Source organism: Pocillopora verrucosa, chromosome 12 (genome assembly GCF_036669915.1).
Source record: "Pocillopora verrucosa isolate sample1 chromosome 12, ASM3666991v2, whole genome shotgun sequence".
In the NCBI taxonomy this organism is placed as follows: domain Eukaryota; kingdom Metazoa; phylum Cnidaria; class Anthozoa; order Scleractinia; family Pocilloporidae; genus Pocillopora; species Pocillopora verrucosa.
Window position 1 is genome coordinate 16,944,193 of NC_089323.1, and position 23,398 is coordinate 16,967,590.

The window sequence follows — 23,398 nt, forward strand, 5'->3', positions numbered from 1 at the left end:
AGAACATCGTCGGCGTATGAGACCACCACATAATATTGCTTTTGATACATAAATGGTTATACCAAACAATTGTAAATAGAAGTCCATAAACTCCACACTGGACTTCAAAGTTCTAGGCTCTCCAAACTTTTTAAACGAAAACATTTGAGCACGTTCAAATATTGAGGAAGAATATTTACCGTAATCATCTTCATTATCCCTTGGAGAAAGCAGAGTGATTTTGTACTCTGTTGACCCAAAGCTGTTTGTAGCGTGACAAACATACTCCCCATAATCTTTTCCATCCCGTGGCGTGACGACGATACTGTTATTCATCAACTTGATGCCATCACCAGTTGGAACCTGGATTTTTCGCCCAAGAGTAGTTAAACGGAATATAACTTGTTGCTTGACAAGTGAGAAAACACGGACTTTGCTTTTCACATATCACTGAGGAAGGGGAAAATTCTTCAATAATTCTGGGTGGCACTGTGTGAAAAAAAGGGAAAACGTAATGATACCAAAACAAGTTCAGACAAAATTATAGGTAGAGGTAGGTAGAATCGATGCGTCCTCTTTGATTCTTTCACTTATACATACTCAGCTCTGCTACCACAGCATTGAGCACTTTATGCCAAGGCAGACTCTACCCCCACATTTATGTAGATATATATGTATAAAAGTTCCAGGGTAGGTCACATTAGAGTCTTTCGCTTGCAGCAAGGCAGTGCTATTCTTGATGAGCGCGCGCGCTGTGACGAAATATTTTCGCATTAACAGGTCTTTGCGGGGTAAGCAACAATAATGGGGGAAAATAGCTCGGTAGAGACCATTTGCAGCAGGAACGCAAACTCTTCACGGTTTCCTGGTACACGGAGATCTGCTTCAAGCGAACTTGCTACGAACGTCAAGAATTAGACAGCGTTTGGTTCCACAGTAACTTTATTTTAGTTCATGTCGACAACCGAATGACAAAATTCTATTAGTGAATGAAAAGAAATAGACAGAAGAGACATGGTATACCAAGGTCAGATACATCTTTTCGTGAAAACGTTTAATTCCATTATCTACAACTATTTTGTTCGGTACATTTATTACTTATTCATATGTTATTGCCTTGGAAAAAGCTTACCAATCATTTTCTTCAATTCGTAAATACTCTATTATCTTGAAAATTGTTTGAGGCGCAAATACTCTACAATCTTCTATACAGTTATCTACAAACACTACACAGTAATATTCTGAAGTCTAAAATTATTGCATTACTTTAGGGTAAAAGTGAACAACAATATATTGTGTTTACAGTTAAGAAGAATTTACGGTTTATAAAAATACATTGAAAACGTTCACAATTTCCAATAAATGACTCAAACAATAGAAACCTCTTTAAAAATATAAAATATAAGGAACAACTGTCAATTATAGTTGAAAATATCAAGTTTTAACGCTTTGCTCTATGTTTACATCTGATGACTCTTAACATATCCAAAAATAATTTTCTATTTTTAATTGTTACTTCTGGCTCAGAACCCACCTTGAATTAAATTCAGGCCCCGTCCACACGTATCCGGATAAATTTGAAAACGGATAAATATTTATACGGTTACGGGTTCCGTCCACACGTAAACGGCGTTTTCACACACCGAAAACGGATAAATTTGAAAACGCTCTCCAGAGTGGATAAATTTGAAAACGCTGGCTAAGCGTCTCTGTGTGGACGCCTTATCCGGATAAATTTGAAAACGATTTGAAAAGGATGACGTGATGATTTTGATTTTGATTTTTATCAGTGATGGGGTCAAAGTCACTGTTTTGATTCAGGAAATCAGAGATATGTATTTTAAACACTGTTTCAACAGAAGTTACTTTGGCCCCTTCAAACCTAGCATTTAGTGGTTCAATTTTGCACATTTTGTTGAGTTCATCACGGCATTGTTTGACGTTTACGTGTGGACACCAAAAACGATCCGTTTTCAAATTTATCCGGATACGTGTGGACGGGGCCTCGAATTTTCATGCTGCCAAAAGAAAATTAGGAAAAAATTAACAGGGTTTTGTTATGCCAAGTAATTTTACGTGTGATCGTCTTTTAAGAGTCTCACACAAAGTTTAGAATTTCATTTATCTCTCGTTCGAGGTTATAATTAAATGCTCCGATCCAGGTATATGTGATTCCTCGTATAGCATTTTACACAAATCAAATGCAAAATATATACCGTAGTTACATGGATACATGTAAATATAACAAAGATTTTACAAGCTAAGGAGGCCCGTAAGGCTCCACTGCCTTAAAATGACCATGAAAGTACTTTGATGAGAAACCAATTGCAGCAATGTCTGTTCTTGAAGTAAACAGACTGCACTCCCTAGCTGCATCTACTGAGGAAACAATTGTGATCATATGTTTTTTCTTCATAGATGATAGATAACCGCACCGTACGCGAAATCATGATAGTAACAGTAACCGTGACAACGGTGAGTAGGTCGAAACTTCAAATGCGTGCCGTGTATAGTATTACCAAAGTACTCAAAGCTCCTTTTAGCGAGACAAGAACATCTTCTGTAGGGTTTTCATATTTCCTCATAAATTTCATCATTTTGTTTCCCACCGTTTTCTCTCTGAAATACCACATTGCAATATCCGGGATTTCCGGGTTTTTCCGGTAACGACTGATACTCAGTTGGTACATGAGACTGCTGGTTCGTAGGCCTGGGTTTGAGTTCCATATATAAACTTGGGACTGAAGCTTGTTGATCGCTTGACTGTTGATCGGGTGAAGATTTGACAGCTCGTCTCCGCTGCCATATGAACACACCATTCATAATGAGTGACACAACCACAAGGCAACACAATGCGATGACAATAGCTAGAAGGATGCTTTGTGTACCTTGCCAAAAGGGAAAAAACCAAACTATCAAACACTAATAACCTAGACTAAGTCAATTAAAAATTCCTAATGTTCTACTTAGTTTCTTGTTTCGAGACAATAATGTTCTCTTTCACATTATAAAATATGACGTTTCTCTTACCTCGAAACGAGCACACAGTTTCAAACTTTCTCGAATCGTCCCTAGAGATTGTTCTTAATTGTTTCGTACAAATTTCCTAAAATCAAACAAATTTCGTTGTATGCTACAAATTTCTCGAACATCTCTTCGGGTCAACTACAGTGTATATCACCCCCAAAAATATAAAACCTGTATTATGTGCAAAGACACGGTCAGATTTTGCTTTTGAGTCTTTAAACATTGTTAGCTGTATTTCGCCTTAGTTACAATCTAACAGGCAAACTTTGATACATGCACTGCGCACCAAAATCATGTTCTCACGGAAGAGACAAAAGTACCTTCACACTGAACAGCGTTGGCGTCTGAGACCACCACATAATTTTGCTTTTGATACCAATATGATTAAACCTGTACAAACAGTTATAATCAGCAGCTCCGAAAACGCCAGCTCAGACCTCAGAGTGCTAGGCTTTCCAAACTTTGTGAGACGAAAAATTTTAAGCGCGTTTGAATTGTGAGGAGGAATATTTACCGTCATTATATTGAGTATCCTTAGGAGCAAGTAGAGTGATTTGGTACTTTGTTGATCCAAAGCTGTTTGTAGCGTGACACACATACTGTCCATAATCTTGTGCATCCCGTGGCGTGACAATGATACTGTTATTCATTAACTTGATGCCATCACCAGTGGGAACCTGACCATCTTTCGTCCATGAGTAGTTAAATGGAATGTAACTTGTTGCTTGACAAGAGACAAGACACGGAGTTTGCTTTTCACACATCACTGAAGAAGGCGAAACTTCTTTTATAATGCTGGGTGGAACTGTGTGTGAAGAAAAGAAAGCGTAAAGAGGCCAAAATAAATTCAGGCAATGTCACCTGTATCTAAAATCCTGCAAGGAAGATACAAGAACTCCATCATGATGTGCTTTTCGCTTGCACATTAGTTAGTTCTCTCGGTCGTCGTTGTTGTGTTTTTCACCATTCTTCTCATTTTCAAACATTTGATTAGTTTGAGTTCACAGAGAGATACGTCAGTGACCTGCCAACAACTGCCTGAAGAAGGGGTGCAAACAAGTTGTCAAGGTGACGATATTAGTGCTTTGTAGAACATTTGTTGATCATGACCTTTGGAAAAACTTTGCTACCTCTTTCACTTAATACCTAAACAGACGACTGCTCTTCCACGGATTTACTTAAAGGAAGTAAATTATTACGCAATTAATACGCAATTTTTCATGGGAGTCAGTTTCTACGTACCAGCGACAATGAGCGTCGAAGCTGTACGGCTCTCTCCAAATCTGTTCATAGCTGTGCATTCATAAACGCCACTGTCACCAGGAACAACATTCTGTATAACAAGTATTTTGCCACTGTTTTTGAACTGAGCGCGAGGCATACTGGTGAGTCCATCCTTAGTCCAGGTTACAGAAACTTCAGAGTCTCCATTTACCTCACATGTCAACACTACCAGTTCGTTAAGTGCTACAACGGTTCTTTTTGGGAGGTCTTTGATGACGGGATTACCTGAGTTTTGATAAACATAGATTAAATATTCCTTCTCAAAGCTCAACCTGAGGATAAAAAGCAGCATCAAGACATGTTACTGAATTACATACGAAATATCTGTTCCATAACAGATCTGCTATAAGGTCCGGGCCCCACTGCAGTGTAGCCTCTTATAGACACTGCATACTTGGCACACAAGGAGAGTCCAGTCACGAGAATATAAGTAGCGGTGGTGTTAATAGTTGAAGGATAGGAGGACTGAATCTTTGTACAGTTTTCTTCTACACTAAGCCTGACTTCATAGTTTATGATGGTGCCATAGGCTACTTCCCTTGACAGTCCAAGCCAAGTTATATTGATTTTTCTGGAGTTCACTGCAGATGAGGATATCCCTTCTGGTCCACGACTGGGCTCTATTTCACAAACACGAGAAATAATTTTCATAAAGTAAAATAACTCATGGATGAAAAATTAACCCAACCTAAGACTAGAATGGAATTCTTCTTTCTTCCAATATTCCCATGTGAAAAATACACAACAAAATGTTAGACATAAATACACTCTGGAGCAGACACTTAAATGTTCTAGTCCAAAAACGAAATAAAAAAAAAAGAAGGGAAATCAGCAAAGAAAAATATACTACTATGCCTCAGTTAAAACATAAGTTATTGTACCTGTGTTAAAACTGGAGTTGATCGGTAATCCGTGATACGCAACATTTTAAGTCATAGGAATAACGTTTTTATGGATTAGACACACTTTTAGACTTTTATGATAACTACTTTTCAAGGTGAGCAGATCAAATAAAACAGACAAAATAGATGTTTGAAATCAAATTATTTTTCAATACGAGTGATAATCAACCAGATGAGGTCTTTTCGTGCTGTTATACAATGTCGTGTAAACGTGTTTAAGTGCTTCGAAATTCACTTAAATATAACAAGCTTACCATATTCCCTGGACATTACAGTAATCGTCCTATTTGGTCCAGGTTTAGTAGTCACAGCTCTGACATCAAACCGATAAGTCACTCCACCTAACACATCGAGTGTGTGATTCAATGCATCTTTGCCTATTCCAGAAATCTCTCTTGGTGCAACTCCATCGTGACTGTAAAACAAAGTGTAACTTCTGATAACTCCATTTGGCTCTGCAGGCTCGCTCCAGGTCAAGGTTATTCTTGGACCATGCAAATTGCTGGGTGGCACATCAACAGAAGACAAAGATATAGGTGCACTAGGAGCTGGAAGAATACAGAATGATACAAAAAAAATAATAACGATGTATGTGTATTAAATAACAATTAATCCCAGCTAAAAATTACTATACATCTCAGGTCTTCAAAAGAAGCTGTTAAGAGTTGATTTAATCCAACGCATGAAAAAGGAAATCTTCTTAGTATCAAGAAAAAAGCAATTGAAGAGGCGAGGTGAACTATTTGAGCCTGGAGTCTACATTTGAAAGGTAGCAACTTGAATCGATCAGTAAAATCACCCTTATCTCAACAAGTACAATGGTAGAGTTTATTAAAATGTTGGTTAAAGAGTTAATAGTTCCCACCATCTTCCATTGTTGTCCTGAAAACAGAAGAACTGTTTGGTCCATCACCAGCAGAAGTGAAGGCCAACACTTGAAATTCATATTCAGTGTATTCATCAAGCTTGGTAACTCTTCTTGATGTGTTTCCATTGTCTAGTGTCAGGGTGGTTGCAAAACCTGAGCCTTTCTTTTTATAGAATATTTTATATTCTTTGACGATTCCATGTCTGGAGCCTACTGGAGGTAACTGCCATGAAGCTGTGATGCTGGTTGAAGAGTTCACAAATACAGTGAACTGAGAGGGCGGTTGTGAGGGAGCTGCAATTGAGCAATCATGTTTTAATTACCAACTTAAATGAATGAATCAGACTGACCTTCATTTTCCCTAATAACTGGACTCTGCAGCCTCAACCTTTAACACTTAAAAACTATTTTTCTTCTAATTGACACACCTTACATGGCAATGTACAACTAAACTGCAGGATAAAAGAGTTTCTAACCAATTCTTAAACTGTAAAAAAATATATTATTAGAAAAATCGCCGCTCTTCCCTTTCATGGGTATTGCAGCTAAAAGTAATAATTATGTTCCTATGTTTTTTTAATAAATGAAACCTTCATATTTTAGGTCTTTTAGCATGGCAATAAAAGCTACGACCTCGCGGTAAGAGAATCCGATTGCCATAAAATGGGAAAAAAATTTCAATATAAATGGAAATTGCAATAATTGTCGCAATACTGACCTGCATTAAGAAACAGTTACTCTTAGAATTGGCAAATGCGATTTTTATGTTTCCGTACCTGTGGTTTCCAACGACACTGAACAGAACCACACTATAACAAAACGAAACTGGAAAAAGGGCTATTTGGTATAATCAACAAGGTTGATAACGTAAATTGGCCAACGTAAAGGGTTACAAAGCTGCCGTTTCCAGCATTAGCCTTTCGTCAGAGCGAAAGAAACTGAAAAAGGTTTGACATGTTCCTTTGCAACGAAGCAAAGCTATACATGAGTGCATGACACCATTTATTCACACCTACATCTGAAGGGTATTGCCAATTTCTTTGAATGCATTCTCAAGAGGAAGAGCTGACTCCTCTTTTACTACCCCGAGACCTCCTGCTTTCTGCTTCCTTTTGGCAACGTAACACTTTTCCTAACTACCAAGTATCTTAAATGCGAGTCTTAAATTTATTGACATTTTGAACTTCAAAAAATTACACCCGAGACCCGAGAAAATGGTTAAAAATAGGGTATTTTTTAATAATATCAATAGCATGGATACGCATGGCAAGGCGTCTCACTATAAAATTCAGAAAACCATAGACACCTGAAAAATTGTAACTTTGGAACGCTAACTGTGTAAAGATTTATCACATCCGAGATCAGGCAAACAAACATATCTTATAAGTTTTTTCAAGACTGTTTGATCACTACTTTAGGGCTGAGTAGCATTAGTTGAATAAGATTAGTTAAACAATTATGATCGCTTAAGTCTTCAGCTAACAAAGAACAGGACATTTTGTTAATTCATTCGCTGCAAATGGCAGTCATCTCTACCTAGTTACTCGTTTTCAACGATTCTTATCTTATTTTCTGATATTTTTATTACTTCATATATGTAAAGTAGTGTAGGTGAATCATTTTTAGATTATTTGTACTATAGTATTAATATTAATGAAGATATGTGCAGACTGGAGTAATTTAGCTAGTAGTGGCTTTCTCCCCTACTTTTGTGTTATTCCAATTAATAAATAGGTGTCACCCAACTAGCCCTTAAGTTATTTTGGGTGACCAGCTACTGTCTGCTTTTAGAATTTACAGAATATATTAAAACTTATCTTAGCATGGTAAAACTAACATTGTTGTCATTCGTGTTCTTGTTCTTCTGAAAAGAAGCCATTTCAAAGACATGGACGTAAAGTTTACCGTATTCCTTGGTAGTTACTGTTTTCGTGGCATTTGGTCCAGGTTTAATAGTCACAGCTCTAACATTAAACTGATACGTCACTCCAACTAACACATCAACTGTGTGATTCAATGCATCTCTGCCTATTCCAGAAATTTCTTTTGGTGAAACTCCATCGTGACTGTAAAACAAAGTGTAACTTCTGATAACTCCATTTGGCTCTGCAGGCTCACCCCAGGTCAGTGTTATTCTTGGACCATGTGACTTGCTTGGTGGCATATCAACAGAAGACAAAGATAAAGGTGCACTAGGAGCTGGAAGAATAAACATAATGAAATTATTAATAAAAGAATGATACAGAAAATTATTATATATTAATAACAATTAAACCCAAATGTATTGCAGTAAGTTGTGAAGGAACTAGCTTTTTCATAGGAATAATACAAAAACTAAATAAAACACTAGCTCATCTGAGCAACTGAACAACTCAAGTCATGAGAGCAAACTTCTAAGGGCCAATTATTCACAACCCATGACAAAGGAGACCTTGTTCATGATAAGAAAAAAAATTAATTGAAGAGACAAGCTGAAGTATCAAGCCTGGGGTCCACATTTAAAAGCTATCACCCTTAATAAGATACATGAAAAAATTCCTCAGTTCTGTTACGTTAAGATAAATACAGGGTTAATTCAGTGCAAAGAAGTAACAAACCAGACTGACTAGTTCCTTGAACTGTTTAGCCGGACTTTGAACTTTTTTGCGCTTTAAAGATGTGAAAATATCATTATATATTGTTGTTTTGATCGTACGCAGTGGTTTTACCGAAAGCACAATGTCACTTGCGGGGTTTGAATAAATTATTTCTGCACTTGATGAGCGCGCTTTGCTTCTGCATAATTATGATAAGCTATCGCGTATTTTTTATGTGTATTATTGATACGTAATCACATCATTTTTCTCGTGCAATTTGGAATAAATATGCACTTTAAATTTTTTTTTCAAAGACTACAAATTGCACTCGCCCCACGGGCTCGTGCGATTTTGCACGTCTGTAAAATTTACTCGTGCTTATTTATTCCAAATTGCACTCGAAATCATGGGATTACCTATACTAATCAATCAGTAACATCACTTTTATGTGAGCAATTATGATGGTATAATTAATTCAAATGTTGGTTAAAGCACTTCTGATTCTCACCATCTTCCATCGTTGTCTTGAAAACAGTAGAACTGTTTGGTCCATCACCAGCAGAAGTGAAGGCCAACACTTGAAATTCATATTCAGTGTATTCGTCAAGCTTAGTAACTCTTGCTGATATGTTTCCATTGCCAAGTGTCAGGATGGTTGCACAACTTGAGTCTTTCTTCTTATTGAACAGTTTATATCCTTTGATGATTCCATGTCTGAAGCCTACGGGTGGTACCTGCCATGAAGCTGTAATACTGGTTGAAGAGTTCACAAATACAGTGAACTGAGAAGGAGGTTGTGAAGGAGCTGCAATAGAGCAGTCATATTTTAATTAGCATCTTTAAATAATGAATCGGACTGAGTGTTATTTTCCTAATTACTACAACCTCTGTAAATAGCTAACCTGCAGCTACAACTAAGAAGTTTTCATCCAGAAAGATATTAATGCCTCCCTGAGGAGGAGGCAAATTCACATTTAAACATGTCTGAATTGTAAATGCAATTACATTATAAACAGTTAGTATCGGAATCGGCCCAGCTGATTTTAATTTTCCGTAACAATAGTTTCCAATAACACTGAACAAAACCAATTCCTGTACCAAAACGAAACTGAAAACAGTTTAACATGTACCTTTGCACTAAAACAGTGCTATACATGAGTACATGACACTGTCTACTTGAGCTCACAGCTTAAGGATATGGTCAATTTTTTCAAAGAGATCCTCAGGTGACCCTTTCCTACCCCAGTGACTCCTGTTTTCTCCTACCTTTTGGCAACATAGCGCTTTCCCTCACTGCTAGTCAGTATATTAAGTTTTACGCTAGGAGGCAGTGAAGGAACTGTAATTGAGAAGTTCCATATGGTTATTGAAAAAATGATAGCAATCCTAACGACAAAACGAGTCACTATGATTGCCATCTTCTTATTATTATTAATCAAATAATCACTTAATAGCAGCAACCAGTACACGAAGGCTATCACTCTTATGGTCTCTCCATCTTTAGTACACACTGTTACATAAACGTCTCGAGAATTTTGTATGTTCCAATACTTCTGTCATAGTCATTTTGGGATGCCAAGTCTTCCAGACTTTTAGCCAGTTGTTTTTGCTTTGTTGGGTGTTTCTGTTTTAAGCACTCTCCTTCAATCTTTGAATTAAAAAGTTGTTACTTTCTGCTAACCTGTCACTCATTTTGTTGTTGTTGCTTTTGTGTTTGTCCTTTTTTAAAACATTTATGCCAAAAAAAACCCAAATCAAATCCAAAAACTACTGTAAATTTGCGACGCAACTAAGGGTGCACCGTCAAGATCTAAATCCACAAGGAAGGCAACCTATAATAACAGCCAACACAATTGCTAATATTCACTTTCAAGTAAAATTTCACGAGAAAACAGTTCTGATTTGATGGCAAATCAGAATGCTTCCTTTATGTTAGTGTATCTTCAAATAATTACCTAACCACTCATGCCTCACTGATATATCAGTGTGTTAAATCATAGCCATTCCCCACTCAAAACAGCTTAATTAGATATTTTCACTTTCATTTCACTTCAGGAAACTGTATGAGAAAGGCATGTGTATCTGGACTTCATAAGTCATGATAATTTTAGAATATTAAACAAAAAGTTGCTCTAACCATCTTCTTTTGTTCTCTGAACAACAACAGAGCTGTTTACACCATCACCAGCAAAAGTAAAGGCCAACACTTGAAATTCATACTCTGTGTACTTATAGAGCCCATTGATATTCTTGTTTAAAGTTGATTCAGTGTTGATAGGAAGAATGGTGCCTGAGCCTGACGAGTCTTTCCTTTTGTAAAACAATTTGAATCCTTTAATTAATCCATTCCTGGAGTTTACTGGTGGTAGTTGCCATGATGCTGTTACACCAGTAGAGGAGGTTGGAGTTACACTGAAGTTAGATGGAGGTTGTGAAGGAGCTGCAATTGGGCAGTAGTGTTTTTGATTAGCTGTAAAAATTTTTGAAAACTTCTATCACATCTTAACTTTCTACATGAATGTAAATGCTGTTGTGTTTTGGTAAATGAAAGTAATCAATTAATTCAATTGTTTAGTTCTCCCACTATGAGATTGGTACATATTCAATAAACCCACAGTGAAGATGCAAATCCAAAAAAGTATGGTTCACAGTTTTTTTCATTATCCCTGGACTGTCACATACCATCTTCCATTGTTCTTTTCACTTTCACAGAACTTTTTGGTCCATCACCATCAGAAGGCCAAAATTTGAAATTCGTATTCTGTGAACTTGTCAAGTCCACTAACAGTTCTACTCAATGTTCTTCCATTGCTAATAGGCAAGGTTGTTGCTGACCCACCAGAACCTTTCTTTCTGTAAAACAATTTAAACCCTGTAATGTTTCTGTGTCTGCCAAAGACTGGTGGTAACTGCCAGGAAGCTGTGATGCTGGTAGAAGAGCTTGCAGTCAACTGGAAGGCAGTGGGAGGTTGTGATGGAACTGTATTAACAACAAGAGATGTATGCTTGAATTCTTAGATGATAATAAATGTAAATTTTCTAAAGGAACATTTCATTAACGGCCATGGTAAACCTAATGGGCAGTCTATATTGATTAGTAGCAATGTGGATCATCAGAGGCGGTGACTTTGTTTATCCATTTTTATATTTTCCCCATGATGTTCTTTATGATTTAGGCTTCACAACTTTGTTGATAAGCATTTCACAGCCATCTTTGACATTTTCTTTTGATATTCATCAATAACAACACCCTGGTAAAAGTAAATTGCCCAATCCTGCCTTAATTTCCCTAATAATTACTTATTATGACTTCATTTTGCATCAGGGGGACAAAAGTGAGAACAAATAAATACCTTTAGTAAAAAGTATTCCATAAGCCTCCACTCTCAAAACCTTGAACTTATTATACTTTGTTGGCAGAAAGCGTATAAACTTTGCACTTGCAAATTCTGTTAGACTGTTTTTCACTGTGTCAGTTTTTCCTGAATTTCCTGGAAAGGCCTGTTATACAAAGAGTTGCTGTATTGAAACTTGGCATAGTAAAGGATTTACTGTAATTTGGTATATGAGATAAAATTAAAATCTGCAATTTGCAAAATGAAAATCTGTAATTTGTAAAATTAAAATATGTAACTTGGAAAAAGCACACAAAATGAGAATCTTTAATGTGCAGAATGGAAACCTGCTATATGTAGGTTATGTGCATACATCCTAGGTTAAAAACTAAAGAGCTTAAGATACTTCAGCCAGGGATGAGGACCAGGGATTTTGCCTGAAGGAAAGCCACTGGTTAGATAATGACTTTTGGAGAGATCAGGACTATTTCATTCTCCATCTTTAAATTTTATGGCAATTTTTTTAGAAAGTATGATTAAACAGTTAGAAGTGGTCAGTGTTTGCTACATCATTTTACACTCGTACTACGAACTATGAAAACGTATTTTTAACTAATACACTACATGTTTTTGGGTGTGTGTACTCCGCATTGATCCTTACATGTACATGTAATTGGTCAGAAAATGTCACTATTAACCCTTTATCTCCCATGAGTGACTGCGACAGAATTTCGCCATACAATATCAATACAATATCAACCAGATATATGATAAGAACTAAGAAAAATTTCAATTTAAGGATAATTAGTTGATTCAATACTAAATTCTCTGAACTAACATGATAAGAATTGTATGGTTGACAGAAAGGAGAAATAAAAATTTGATCTGGGAGTTAAAGGGTTAATTCTTGAAAGTAATGTCAATATGGTTTCTAAGCAACATAAGTATATTGTGGGTAATGTTAGCATTGGCGAATATTGTCAATATTCTATAACATGTATAAGCAAATTTGCTGTTCTTGTGAGCAGCTTTAGTTTTGTACCGCAAGTGTTAATTTTGGCTGTTATGAATACTTGTATACAAGAGCATGACATACCAACCTTGTCAATTTTGTTTTCTTTATAAGGGAGAAAGGTGGTACCATTGAGTGAAAATCTCAGTTTGTACTCTGTGGTCCATTCTTGAGCACTTGCTGATTGGGTTGGTGGATTTCCTTGAGTAGCAACAGCACAGATAACATACTCATAGAGAAGGTCAATTTGCAGGTAGTCAGTAGGATCAGTAGTAGTCTTAGGTTCCCATGCCCATCTTCCATTAAGACGACCATATTTAGCTGCATATCTGGAAGCAAATATCGAACTGGCTGAGAAGCTGTCATCTGGAATTCTACCACCACTGGCCAAACCAATTGCTTGTGAATCACATGCTGCAATGTAACAATTTTAAAGTTAACCTTCACATATTACCATAATACATGTATGTTTTTCAGTGTAATTAACTGAATACACTTCTAAATAATCTGTAGGATATTGATGAAAAATACCAAAAAATAGTCAATGGAAAAAAAATGATGATGCTGTAACTGTTTACAAAATAACCAAATGAATGCTGCAAACAGGTGTCATGAAACGATGGACTGTGCTGCTCGAACTAGGTGATTGCCCAGAATGGATCCCTAACTTTTCTGACCAGCTTTCACTGTAAAAGAAGTGAAGATGTGACATGCACTTGTGCAATATCATCAAGGAAAGTTTGTGGTATGTTGGAATTTTTTTTGCAATCCCCAGCTCAAAACCCTACAGGCCCCAACAATAAAACTATCCACCACAATATATAAAGCAGAAATTGGTGCATCCTGGCTGAGTTGATAAGCATAAGAAGCTCATCACAATGGCTGGGTTTTTTTCCTCAAGCACTCAAAGACTGGTTTGTATTATTAAAGCTACCTATCCAAATAACAAAACCACAAGGTTTGAACCCTGGTTCATAGATTAACAAATGCAAAGATCACATCACACGATAGTTTTTAAACTTACTTGGTGTCTGTTTCACCCCAAACACCTCTGTTCTCATACACACCTCACCCTGGTGTGTTTGTGGCAGGAATCGCAAATATCTTGTTAACACTCCATATACAACATGTTTGACATTTGAGTTTCTATCGTTATTTCCCTCTAAAACCTTAGGAAAATAATTATAACTCATTATAGAGTTCCATAATTGTAACTCCTCATCCTAGGGAAAGTAATCATCATTACTTTACCTCTTGTTTTATGACAGGAAACACTTTTATTGTTACCACAATGGTTGGGCTAGGTGGCTAAATTAATCTTCATACAAACAGAAAAATACAAATGTAGATGTAGGAATTAGGCCTAACATTAATGGAAGAGGTCCATACGGACAGGGTTACTAAGTAAACATGAAAAAATCATATTTTGACCACTGGATTGTAAAAAATAGCTCACTGACCATCAGAGGTGAACTCTATCTAATTTCACAACTGCAGTTTACCCGTGACAATCATTTCATTACTTCTTGGATTGAGAGCAGCAATCTCTCAGTAGTTAGAAATCATTTATTCAGCACTCTTTTGACAAGCTATTTCACACTGTAAATATTTAGAGGACTAATATAGTTCAAAACAATTTGTTAGATTTCATTTCTTCCTGGTACTCTTTGACTGCAAATTCAGACATGCAAAATATCATTTGCTGAATGAAAAATATATACACAAAACTCATGATATTTTCTGAGCATGTGGAGAATACTTGTTGAATTGTTATTGTAAAAATAATCCTCAGCATACCTATAGCTCCTTTGGTAGCCAATTTGGTGTAAATGCATCAATATTATCAAAACTCAGGAACAGTGATTGAGGCAAGATATCATATAATTCTCAACCAGCCCATATGGCATACCTTAGCCTGCCCACCTAACTCGGTATAGTTCGTCCAAGTTGTCCCATCAGTGGATAATTGCAGTTTGTAGGTCTTCACCCACTGATCTGCTTTAGAATTCCCTTGAGTAGACACAGCACAGATGATATGAAGTGTCTTTAGATCAATCTGTAGATATGGGTTAGTGTCACCTGTTCCTGTACGCCATGATGATCCTGATGTGTAGTTTAGTCGACCATTCTTGGCTGGTGTGTTGGCGCTTTGTACTGAAGAAGCAGTTATATCACTATCTGGAATTGTTCCACTTCCCATTCCAAGGTAAAAATCAACACAAGCCCCTATAGAAACAAAATTTACATTTGCACTATAACACAGTCCTAATAAATAAAGTAACATTCAATAATGGTTGGATACATTGGGTATCATTTTGGATGGTGTCCATTTTTAAAGAAAATGAAGAAAGATTCAATTTTTGAAAAACACCTGTGTTGCATCAAAGGCATTGAAGCAAAATATAAATAAAGGAAAAGAAATTGTTGCAGTGAATTTGAGAAACCTGGGTCATTAACCCTTCCTTGGAGCAAAGAGAAGTTGAATTTCCGTGTAAAGGTACAATTTTGGGAGCACAAGGCAGATATATACAGACTGGTCAAAATTAGAAGCTTTAAGGTAGATAGGAAAGGTGGAATAAATTCCAAGAGTTCTTTAACCAAACTCTGAAGCAGATCTTACCACTCGACTTCTTCGTTCAAACTCAATAGTTTCAGAACTGTCTGTATTTCTGATTGCTGAACAATTCAAAGTTTAATTTCATTCGTATGATTCCCCATACTTCCAAATTGAGCTTGATGTATAAAACAGGTAGATTTTCAACTGTACTATTCTGACATAATGACATTTTCCTCACAAAATCCCGAGGAACCCTCGTTTCTTTCTGATATTATTGCTGTCCGCATTGAGAACTAACCTGCGACCGTATGAGAAAGCTTTGAGCTACAGCACTCATAACTGAAAGAAATCTCTGATCAAGTATCCTGAAATTTTTAACATAAAAATAGACCTTTCTAATAGATTTAAAATTATATGGTGCTCACCTGAAGTCAGTGGAAGAAGTACAGCGAGAAAAGCTACCCGGAAACAAAGATTAAATTGCGCCATGTCGCGATTTGAGTGAGTCACGATATGCGTGTATCACGATCGTTTTACTTGACCTTTCGTTTGTAACAGAAAGCTCATCCGAAATAGATTGTCTCTTCACTATCTAAACTTGGGTTTGTATGATTAGTAGCAATATCGTCCGAGGTTCCAGCAAAACAATCAGACTCTTCGTAGGCCGAGTAGTTTCGTCCCATAACAAAATGACAGTAGCCTGAATTTGTTCATATTTCCCACAATGCCGTGGGCTGTAGCTTATATTTCAGCTGATTTCAGTTCTTAACCAGCTTAAGAGTTAAAATTTAACTACCTTGTCAAAGATGACATGGCAGTTAGTTTACATTCTCAGATCTCCACATACCCATGTATGCAGAGGAACTCAGAACCGACTAAATCATCGACCGACATAAAAAATAACTTCGAATTCCCCAATTACGCCCCCTGATACAAATAAATAACAATTCGCTTTTTGGCACACAGAAGTTTATTAAGAATACAAACGAAAAGTAAACAACATTCAATTATATGCCCAATAAACCTCTTTGCAACCCTATGACATAACGCAAAATCACCCAGGGTGGGAGGCTGGGTGGGAAGAAAAACAAAACAATACAATACAACATCTCTGGTGTCAGGCCTGCTCTGGTGTATTCTTGAAGTGAAAAGTGACACGAAATGAAGCACAAAACTCCTGAAGTCTGATACTAGAGGGTGCCTATCCAAAGAGGGTAACAAAAAAGAGACTCGACGAAAGCAAGGTCAGCTATAGTTAAGACATAAATTCTTGAAGTTTTAGGGTTTCCGCATGCAATCACTTTCTTCAAACAAATCCTAAAAATAAGAAATAAAACGACAAGGATGGAGAAAGAAAAATTGTCTTTAGTGCGAGAGCTGCTGAAAAATATAATCTAAATTGGATTTCTTGAAAAGGGTTTTTCAGTAATCATTTTCTAGAAACATTATCAGATTATTAAGTGCAGCAATAATCAGACAATCTCCACAGTAGATCAATAGAGTTTCTATCAATCAATTACTCGGAATAAAAGAGTATAACTAGTGTTCTTCTGTGACAGTACTTAGCAAGCAGGGGTCAGTGGTACTAAGACAACAGAAAAACTGGGTCTAGTAATATCGAAATGAAGGTGGAAAAAAGGTTCAAGGGTAGGTAGAGTCTTTCGATTGCACTGCTCGCGCTAACCGGTCGTGCAAATTCCCATGCATATCTACCAAAATAGGGAACCTCATCAAACGTAGAAAATAAGGGCTGTTACTGGATGATATTGCATCCAAACTAGTAACGGTATTTGGCAACAAGCTGCGTAGCAGGCAAAACGTGTGACAAGTGGAAGTGCGACGGTGAATATTTTTAGCAACTGAACCCTGGCTAAGACTGAATATTAAATGGACGGAGTTTTGTGTCGCATGTCTGGTTTTCGACAATATTGTTAAAAGACAAAATTGGCATCTAGTAAGAATTTTTATTCTAGGTGATTTTTGACTTATTTGAACGTGAAAATAGATGGAAAAGATATGTTAGTATAAGCTATTCGGTAGAAATTATAATAAGCCAGTTGATAATTTTTTTACTTTTTTAGGCGGTTTTATTTTATAGATAGAGTTTGGTTACTTTGGTTAAATTGACGTGGAGACAGATGTTTTTGCGTAAACTGCGGTTTGCAGCTAGTTACCGGTATATTTTTATTATGTTGTTGAAAAAAAAAATTATTAAGAAAATGACTTTATTTTATAAAAATTGATCTCGTACAGGAATTTCTTGGAAATAACTTTCTTTTAAAAATAAAAGCGAAGTTTTTCGTTTTTCTCACGATGTAGTCACGTGTGATGTAGATCACGACGTTTCGACTGCATACTGCTAGTCTTCTTCAGGCGATAAGGTCGACTGGTCATGCGTGATCTTATAAAGCATGATGCTCTGCTGTGATTAGTTGTTTTTCAACAACTCTGATTGGTGCATTTCGATCCTTGCTGATCAGGGATTTGCTCCCTCGGCGGTCCGCTGTCGCACGGCTCTCCTGTTGTTGTGTTTTTTGATAGTAGGCATCCACGCTTCTGGAATTTCTATTCCACTATCCCTGTTGATGTTGTTAGGGTGAAGTCTTATGTGAATTGCCTCTTTGACCCTGCGCGTGTAGTAATAAGGGCCACGATCAATAAACTTTACTTCGTTCCAGGGTGGCTTGTGTCCGGTGTTGTGGGCATGCTCTAAAACGGCGGAGGTCTCGGTACCGGCGAGTCGAATGTCTCGATCGTGCTCTTTAATTCTGTCTTGCATAGGCCTTCCAGTCTCTCCGATGTATACCTTGCCGCATTCACAGTGAATCCTGTAAACTACGCCATCTTGTTTAGCCGGCTCGACAGCGTCTTTTGGTCGTACTAGCTGAGATCTTAGCGTAGTCTCCGACTTGAAAACAGCGCGTACGCCTTGTTGTTGTAGGCAACGGCGAAGCTGTTCGGACAGACCTTTGACATAAGGTAAAACCGCAGTAGCTTTAAACTCGTTGGCAGGTTCGATACTGTTGTTCGGATATCCATTAGAAACCGGAATGTTGCCTAAGTAAGCGGATAAATCATATGCAAAGGTGTTTACGCACGACACGATCAGTCTTAGCGGTACATCGGCCTTATGGATCTTTGGTAAACCGTAGATTCTAGGCGGCTGTTTGTGTCCGGGTCTGATCTTGTTGTAAACGGCCTCTGGTAGATATCCGCTTCGCTTCAGGGTAAGCAGCTTTTCAGACAACTTGCGGGTCAGACGATCTGTCGGATCTTTGTTGAGGAGTTAGCACGGTCCGTTCTCAAAATGAGACAAACCTAGATTGCTCATCTGACTCGCATCTTTATCCATCTTTCGAAGTGGACCTGCAACTACCAACACTAGGTTGCTCATCTGATTCGCATCTTTATCCATCACTCAAAGCGGACTTGCAACTACCAGGTTTGAAGATCTCACACATCAATGTAAATGGTCTTCCTAACAAGTTATTGGAAATTAAAGCTCTTTTACTTTCGATGAATTTTGACATTTTAGCCATAACTGAATCCCATCTAGGTAAGGATATTACTGACGACGAAATCGCCATTACTGGATACAAAACTGCTCGATGCGATCGAAACGATGGTCGAAAAGGCGGTGGCACGGTCATCTACTTTGCTGAATACTTAGATGCATATGAGCGTCGAGACATAAATGTAAACAACTCTCTAGAAGCTGCGTGGATTGACGTTACGGTGGCGTCTCAGAAACTTCTAGTTGCTTCAATGTATCGCCCACCCGATGACACTACGTTTTTAAATAAATTTTCTTCTACTTTGGATCGCATATGGATGAAACGAACGAATATAATTTTATTGGGGGACTTCAATTTTAATCTTTTGCCTAAATCCAGGGACACAGCTTCTTCAACCTGGAAATTCCGTCAACTTTTGAATAGATTTAATCTAAAGAATGTCATCAACAAGGCAACAAGGATCACTGACACCTCCACAACGCTGATTGATTTGGTGATTTGCTCTGACACCTCAAAAATTTCTCACCAGGGTGTTTGTGATTTAGGAATCTCAGATCACCACTTAATATATGCAATCGTAAATCTCAAAAGAAAACGTCAGAAACCAACGCTCAAAACAGTCTACGATTATAAAAAAGTAGATCTAGACTCATTAAGAACGGACTTTGCTGCAGCCCCATGGAGTATCTGCAATGTCTTTCACGATCTGGACGATGCTACTTGGGCTTGGGAGTATTTATACAAGGACATTATGAAATCTCACCTTCATGCTCGACGAGTAAAGATAAGAAGAGGGGGCCTACCCTGGATGAACTCTTCCATACGTAAAGAGCTGAACAAACGCTACAAATTACTCCTTAAAGCACAGAAAACACCGAAGGGCTCACAAGCCTGGATAGATTACAAGAAGGCAAGAAATAAATGCACCAAACTCCTTAGATTAGCGGAATCAAGTTATTGGCTAACAAAATTTAATGAGACAACCTCTGCTCGAGATTTTTGGAAGACAGTAAGATCTTTCGAGGGAAAACACACAGCTACAAATATCGGACCGATTAAAGATAGTTCCGGAGTTATTCACGCAGACGATACATCAAAGGCCAACACTTTAAATTCCTTTTTTGTCAATGTTGGAAAATCCCTCTCGAAATCAACACAAGATTCTTCAGTAAACTCTCCTTGTCAGTCCGCAAGAAAAAACAGTGCCTCTCTTTATAACATAGCCCTTAACAGAGATCTTTTAAAATCTTCTCTAAGGTGTTTGAAACCTGGCAAGGCGAGTGGACCTGATGACATATCCAGCAAAGAGCTGTACCTTATTGGAGACGCATTTTTGGATTGCTTTATGCCACTGGCTCAAAGAAGTATTTTGGAATGCAAACTCCCCAGCCAGTGGAAACAGGCACAGGTAAAATGTCTTCACAAGAAGGGGAATACTCTCGACTGTGAAAACTACAGGCCTATTTCCCTTCTTAGCATTCCGGGCAAGCTATTGGAGAATGTTGTAAGCCAACAACTTGATAACTTCTTATATAGTAACAATCTGATCTCCTTAAATCAATGGGGCTTCAGAAAAGGAAGCTCACCCGAGCTGCTCTTACTTTCCGTTACAGAACGATGGCGTTTAGCCTTGGATGAAAGCAATATTATTGGCGTAGTCTTTATTGATTTTCGGAAAGCGTTTGATTGCGTCAACCACACAGTTCTTATGGATAAATTACACTCTATAGGTATTAGTGGCTCTTTTTACGATTGGCTCTTAAATTATCTTGATAATCGTAAACAATTTGTCACCGTAAATGGTTCAAACTCAGAATTGTTGGAAATAGATACGGGTGTACCCCAAGGGTCTTTACTTGGTCCTAGACTTTACAGCATTTACTCAAATGATCTGCCTGGAGCCACTACGAACGCTTCCGTTGAAATGTTTGCAGATGATACTACTGTTTTTTGCATTGGAAATACTGTTGATGAAGTTTTATTTAAGATACAGAAAGCGATCGTTGACTTAAACAAATGGGCTAAGGATAACTTCATGACTATTCATCCCGCAAAAAGTGAACTAATGTTGTTATCAAAATCAAGATTCATCGGACCCCTACAGAAAATTTGTTTAGGGCAAAATGAGTTGTCATTTGTTTCCAAAGCTACATGTTTAGGGATTCTTATCGATAATAAACTCTCTTGGTCGCCACATATAAAATCTTTGAGCAAACGTTTTTCGGCAAGAGTGAAGAAACTCAAACACCTAAAAGGACTCGACAATCGCCTCTTAGAGTCAATTTATTTCAAAGGTATCATTCCAAGTATTGCGTATTCTATTGCATTATGGGGATCTTCTAAGTCACTTCAGACACTGGAAGACATTCACATTGGAGCCGCGAGATTTATTTTTAACCTAAAGGAATCTACCCCCAATACTGAAGTTCTGGCAGCGACAAAATGGAAGTCCTTATCATATTTCTATAAAAAGAGGATTGCCACTATATCCTATCAGGCATTTTACAATAGAGCTCCGGCTGCTATAAGCTCTTTGTTTACTAAACACTCTCCGTTGAGAAATCTAAGGGACAATCTGAAGCTATTCGTGCAACGCCCTAAAAGTGACTTCCGTCGATCTTCTTTTTCTCACCATGCGTCTGTTCTATGGAACAACTTACCCGTGTACTTGAAGAGCAAACCGAACATTGTTTCTTTCAAATCTGCTCTCAAAGCAAAATCCGACATTTTAGATAAAATAACATTTAATGGTTTACAGGGACTAAATAAAGACGTTGTAAATTACATATATTAAATCTATTTTACTACTTTTATTTATTTTATTACTTTTTATTACTACTGTAAATCAACTGTATATTATATTACTAGGTCTTATATCCTTTCTTACTTACCATAATTTCGCAACTTGTTATTGTTATTATTTAAATTTTGTAGACACTCTTTAGTTTTGTAGGTCCACATCAGCTTTTTAGCTGCCATTTATCGACCTACGTGACAAATAAAGTATGTATGTATGTATGTATGTATGTATGTAGACATCTTAGCTCGGTAGGTGTCGGTGTCCATGACTACGCTAGCGCGCCCTTTATCCGTTGGGAGAACCATGATGGACTCGTCTTCTTTCAGGCTTTTAAGTGCATCTCGCATCTCCTTCGTGATGTTAGGCTAAGACCGATCGTGTCGTGTGTAAACACCTTTGCATATGATTTATCCGCTTACTTAGCCAACATTCTGTCTCCTTTAACAGGAAAGTCAGAGTACACGGTGACCAATTCAGCCCACTTCGTATCCACCGTCAGCAATGAGATGATCTTAGACAACGAGATTATGGTACCTTTCGACGTAGAGTCGCGGTTTACCAACGTTCCTATCGACGCCGCTGTACAAACCGCACTGCAGAAACTCGAGAACGACCCAAACCTTACAGACCGCACCACGCTTACGCCTGCACAGATCGCCGACCTTTTGACTTTCGTTTTAAGATCCGCATACTTCCAGTATAACGGATCGATTTACGAGCAAAAATACGGCGCCGCCATGGGGAGTCCGCTTTTCGCTGTTATTGCTAACCTCTACATGGAAGGTATCGAAGAACAGGCGATAACTACATCGTCCTACGAGCCTAGGATCTGGAAACGCTACGTGGACGATACCTTTACCATCCTGGATCGCGAAAACGTAGATGACTTCTTACAGGATTTAAACAACCAGCAGCCTTCCATCCGCTTCACCATGGAGACAGAGAAAGACAACAAACTCGCCTTCCTAGACACCGCAGTTTTAAGAGAACCTGACGGCCGCCTCACCACCAGCGTATACAGGAAGCCCACGCGCACTGATCAATACTTAGCGTATGATTCACACCAACCTCAATCAGTAAAACGCGGTATTGTTAAGTGCCTTTACGAGCGCGCCAAATGTCTCGTAACAAAACCCTCTGTCATCTCCGAAGAGAAAAAAATATCTGTCTTCTGTTCTGGTTTCTAATGGTTATCCTTTTTCTTTCTTGCAGAAACTTACCAAGACCGGAAAACCGAACAACAGTGCCGAACCCACCGACGAGTTTAAAGCTACTGCGGTTTTACCTTATGTCGCGATCTACATCACACGCGACTACATCGTGAAACACACGAAAATCTTAGTTTTTATCGTTATTTACCACGATGAATAACCACAACCTTTTCTACGAAACTTTCTTAATACTTTTATTTATTTAATATTTTCGTTTTTAGGCTAAATCTATGTTGAATTCCCGATCAGGAAAATAGTTTTTAGTTTTAATTTAACATGTTCGACACCTCTTTTTTTTTAGAGGTGACTTAAGGTGTAAACGTGAAGTATTT

The 23,398-nt window shown here is 37.7% G+C and overlaps 1 protein-coding gene across 1 annotated transcript; it reads right to left on the minus strand.

Moving 5' to 3' along the window:
* Nucleotides 1-914: 914 nt before the first annotated feature.
* Nucleotides 915-16,245, minus strand: LOC131788371 (receptor-type tyrosine-protein phosphatase F). Its single transcript, XM_059105454.2, is given in 16 exon segments — nucleotides 915-2,867; nucleotides 3,521-3,811; nucleotides 4,249-4,515; nucleotides 4,608-4,910; nucleotides 5,447-5,740; nucleotides 6,058-6,354; nucleotides 7,966-8,259; nucleotides 9,145-9,441; nucleotides 10,774-11,076; nucleotides 11,319-11,374; nucleotides 11,376-11,616; nucleotides 11,990-12,137; nucleotides 13,072-13,397; nucleotides 14,008-14,152; nucleotides 14,893-15,209; nucleotides 15,966-16,245. Coding segments are annotated over 16 exon segments (3,960 nt in total). The 5' UTR covers nucleotides 16,030-16,245; the 3' UTR covers nucleotides 915-2,550.
* Nucleotides 16,246-23,398: the final 7,153 nt, after the last annotated feature.